This window comes from Dermacentor variabilis, chromosome 11 (assembly GCF_050947875.1).
Source record: "Dermacentor variabilis isolate Ectoservices chromosome 11, ASM5094787v1, whole genome shotgun sequence".
Taxonomy (NCBI): Eukaryota; Metazoa; Arthropoda; class Arachnida; order Ixodida; family Ixodidae; genus Dermacentor; species Dermacentor variabilis.
In genome coordinates, this window is record NC_134578.1 from 127,330,426 (window position 1) to 127,335,425 (window position 5,000).

Here is a 5,000-nt window from a genome sequence, read left to right on the forward strand (position 1 = left end):
TGTTTCCACCACCACCTTGTGAGAAACCGCAAATTCAAGCCTTCCCAGCCGCTTAAACTTCGGAAACAGGAAGTCCCGAGGTGCCCGAAGTTACGAAGAACCTTCGCTAAGCAAAAAGAACAATTCAAAGAGTGAAAATCGTGTGATAAAGCCGTTGTTTACATGTGGTCCTCCCGCTTGCATGGGCGCCGCCATCTTGTAAGGGGCAGCACAGCTAGCCTGTGTATGTAAACAACGCAAAAAGCCAGCCCCAGCGGATAAAACTGCTCTAGAGTCTTCAGAGGAACCCCGGTAACTTCTATGCTTAACCACAGTGTTTGAGAAGCCTCCGGAGGCCTCAGTTTGCGGAAGAAAAGTCCCTCCTTCTGGGCTGCTACCAGTGGGGGCCGCCATGTTGTTTGGGTCCCTCCAGAGACGTAAAAGGTTGTAACTTCGTCAATTTTTGGCCCAGAGGAAAGCCAAATATACCGTTGGATTCAGAAAATTACGAAGAATAAAGAGGAAAAAAGAACGGGCTTCTATAAGCAACCGAAAGCCTAAAAATTGGATAGCCGTGCTAGAAAGCACAGTGTTGCTCGCGTCTTTTGTGATGACTGGCTAAATTTGGCGGAATCGCCGCTTTTTGCCAAAAGTGGCTCCCGAACGCTAAAACGGCCGGAGAAGACGTATGACAACTTAAAGAAGCGAAAAATACCTCTTTTGAGTGAAGAGAAGAATTTCCAAGCAGGTGACAGCTGTCAAAGCTAGGAAACTTCAAAATGTTCAGAGGCAAGGAAGAAAGGAAATCTGACACATCTAAAAGTGAAGAAGCCCGCGGAACGCGTCCAGTTGGCAGCTCTGTTTTAGGGCCCATGTCAAAAACGTTCCGCCCCACTTCACTTGGAGAGTACACGTCGGAGAAAAACCAGACCGGCAGTTCAAAGAAAATGAAGACAAACAAAAAGAAACCAAAGGAAAAAACGACATCCCAAGAGGACAAGGTTCCAGGGGAGGTACCGGAGGATGAACAACCTAGCAAGGAAAATGAAGTGACCGAGCACATACAACCAAAAGAACGTCACCAGGAACTAAGACAAAAGCAATGCCAAGACATTGACGAAACTGAACAGCAAGATGGTATCCCAGAGGAAACCACACCGAACGACGAAAATGAGCACCAAGACAAAAGTGAGGGGAATCAAGAACAAAAATCGGAAGTCACCCTCGAAGACGACAGAGCGTCCCAGAGCTCAATGGTAATAAGCAAAGGGGATAAAAGCACAACCCTTTCAAGACTTTCAAAGTCAGATAAAGCAACAATGAAAGCACTACTCAGAATCTCCACCTTAACGGGTGGAGATGAAAAAGTCACTCAGATGATCGAAACGATCTTGACGGAGCAGTCCAAGATGAAAACACTCATCATGGAGCAAGCTCAAGAGATCGCCTACCAGAAAGGAAGGATCGAAGAGCTTGAACGCAAGTCCTCGGAGGAAAGAATCTCAAGAACAGAGGAGCAATCAACAGGAAGAGAAGAAAGTTTGTCAACAGACATAAACCCAAAACAGACCTATGCGCTGGTCGTCTCATCTGGGACATTGCACAAGAATGAAGTAGCTGCCCTCATCAAAAGAAAAGTTGACCCTGTGACACTTGGGTTACAGGATGCAACAATGAGAAACGGACGAGAGGGTGTTGTCGTCACAACATCATCAAAAGAAGCTTCCAGTAAGCTTCTTACTCACTTTGAGAAAGACAAAGACCTCAAAAACCTGACTACAAAGCTCCCAAAAGAAAATCGACTCCAAATCAAGGTCATTGGAATCGATGAAGACACTGACCTGGAAACCTTACCAGAAAAAGTAATCAAACAAAATCACCTGTCATGCATTCCAGACGACATGGAAATCAAAAGGACATGGAAGGGTAGACAAGGAATGACAGTCGTTTTCGGACTAAATCGTAACGGTGTTTCCGCTGTTGGAAAGAGAAAGTGTTTGAACATTGGCTGGTCGAGATGCCCTATCTTCGACTACGTATTCTTTCCTAGGTGCACCAGGTGTGCCTCTCATGGGCACACTGCGTTTGAATGCGACAGGCCTACTCACTGTACCAACTGCAGCCAAAGAGGACACCAAAACAACGACTGCGAGGACGACCCCCTGTGCAGAATATGCCAAGGTGAGGGAATTCAAGAATTTAACCATTCTATGATGTCTTGGGAGTGTCCAAGTTATCTCTCGAAAATTCAAATAGAGAAAAATAGAATCATGGCACGCCTAATCTAAAACCTCTACAGCAAACATGGCTTCTAACGCTTCTAACAACAACAAACTTCCAACACATCATAGATCAGGCACATTAGATATAATACAAGTAAATTTAGCACGGGCATATAAAGCATTAGAATCATTAAAATTTTATCAAGAAGAATATAAACAAGATATTTCCGCAGTACAAGAACCGTATGCATTAGCAAATAAAATAATCGGATTCCCTATGAAACATAAGATAATAGCACATAACGTTAAACCGAAAGTAGCAATAATAATCCACAATAAAGAAATACTTACTTTCCCTATTTTAGTAGAACAAAACATAATAGCAATAAGAATAAAGTTCAAAAGCAAAGACATCTTATTACTTAATTGTTACTGGCCACCTAATGCGGATAATTTCCAATATTTATCAAGGCTAGAAAATCTGTTAAACTCTATTCAATATACAGAACTTTTAATAACCGGTGACTTTAACGCCAAAAACACTACATGGGGAAGCAAAATAAATGATACAAGAGGGGAAAACATTCTAGAATTAGTAATTAGGAATAATTTAATAGTCTTAAATGATAGTAACTCTCCCCCAACATTTAAAACATCAAGGGCAAAAGGTTGGATTGACTTATCAATTGTAAACAATCTACTCGGGTCTGACATTACTAGATGGGAAGTTCTAAAAGACTTTAACAACAGTGATCACAGATATATAAAAATTGAAATACAGGTAGGACACAACCCGGAAGAGGAAAAACATGGAATTACTCTTAAAGGAAGGAAAAAGATTTTGGACGCAATATTAGAAGACCAATGGTTCGCAAACAACAATGAATTTAGGAGTATAGAAGAAGTAGAGAACAGTCTCGACATATTCTACTCAAAGCTAAATAATCTAGAAATAAAATATACAAAAAAATTAACACCTTCTAAAAACAAAATGAATGCTTGGTGGACAACAGAGCTTGAAATAGAAAGAAAAAAAGTACGAGCAATGAGAAGAAGATATCAGAAAGCTAAAGGCGAGATCAGAGAAGCATACAAAAAAGAATACTATACAGAACACGACATATATAACAACATGTTGAACAAAGCGAAAGACTTAAACTGGGAAGCATTCTGTTCAGCTAGCTCAAAAAACCCTTTTAACCTCCCTTATAAAATAGCTAACAATAAGATAAAGAAGAAAATTACTATATCCAGCATTGAAAAAGAAGATGGCGAACACACTCAAACCTTACAAGAAACAGTGGAATACATTTTAGGAAAACTGTACCCAGTAGACGAAAGCACATTTACTAGGAATTCAGACCAAGCCGAAAACAAATTCGAACACCAGTTACAGAGAGATCATCAGTGCAATGACCACCCGGTAATAGAATCAGAAGTAAACACAACTATACTACAAAGCGGAAGCATTGAACCGCTTTTCACCACCCTAGAAGTGGACTCTGTGATAAAAAATTTACGTAAGGATGTGGCACCAGGACCTGACAATTTACAAACTGAATTTGTAAAAAGAATATACGAGAAACACAAGACATATTTTGTTAATCTATTTAACGCCTGTTTAAAACTTGGTCATTTCCCTAAACAATGGAAAACATCCAGGGTAATTCTAATAAATAAAGCAAATAACGAGGAGAAAATAGGAGTAGGTAAATACAGGCCCATAGCTATTAATTCTATCTTGGGAAAGATTTTAGAAAAACTAATTAAAGACAGATTATATTTTTTCCTGTTTAAAAATAATAAGCTACACAGAAAACAATTTGGCTTTCGCCACAATACCTCGACAACAACAGCCCTTCTTGAATTAACAAAGAGAGTAAACAAGAATAAAATAGATAAAAATAGCAGTATAATCATTTCATTAGACATTAAGAATGCGTTCAACGGTATTAGAGCGGACATAGTAACTAAAATTCTTCAAGAATACAATTGCCCACATAACTTAAGATCAATGATACACTCTGTGCTAACCAACAGAAAAATAAGATATGATCAAGATAATGTAAAAATAGACAGAAATTTAACGACAGGATCCCCACAGGGTTCACCTTTGAGTCCCCTCTTGTGGAACCTGATGATGGCAAAATTATTAGAAGCTAAAAGTATTCAAGACACGTATGTAATGGCCTTCGCAGACGATATTACAGTTGTACTTAATGCAAAAGCAAGGAAAACTCTAGAGGACAAAGCCAATCAAGTATTAACCCAAATAAATAACTGGGCACAAGAAATGAGACTTGAATTCAATACAGAAAAATCAAACTTTATAATTATAGGTAAACAATATGATAGTCACGCACCACATTTAAAACTTGGAGGAAAAAGACTGAAAATGACGAAGGAATTAAAAATACTAGGCGTTATTTTCGATTCAAAAATGTCATTTATCCCTCACATGCAATACATTAAAGATAAAGTAGCCCATTTAACTTACCAACTAAGTAAATTTACTGCAGGGCGAAAGGGACTTCAACAGAAGCAATTAAAGACTATTTATACTAGAGGGATTGAGAGGATGATTGTTTACGCTTCTCCAGTTTGGTACAGTAAAAAGATCGAGATTAATAAAAAACTTAAAGCAATTCAAAGAATACCACTAATCCTACTAACCAGAGCATACAGAACCACATCGAATTACTCTCTAAACATATTAGCCAACATCCCACCAATAGCATTAACAATAGAAAAGGAAATAGAAACATATCAAATATTCGCAAAAGGTAAAAACTTCTTATG

General features: G+C 38.8%; 1 protein-coding gene across 1 annotated transcript in view; it reads left to right on the forward strand.

Moving 5' to 3' along the window:
* The first annotated feature begins 786 nt into the window (after nucleotides 1-786).
* LOC142563519 (uncharacterized) overlaps nucleotides 787-5,000 on the forward strand; it is an 11,325-nt gene continuing 7,111 nt past the window's right edge. Inside the window, exon 1 of the mRNA XM_075674067.1 lies at nucleotides 787-1,841. Within this exon, the coding sequence (XP_075530182.1) occupies nucleotides 852-1,841 (990 nt within the window). The 5' untranslated portion in view covers nucleotides 787-851. The remainder of the gene's footprint in view (nucleotides 1,842-5,000) is intronic.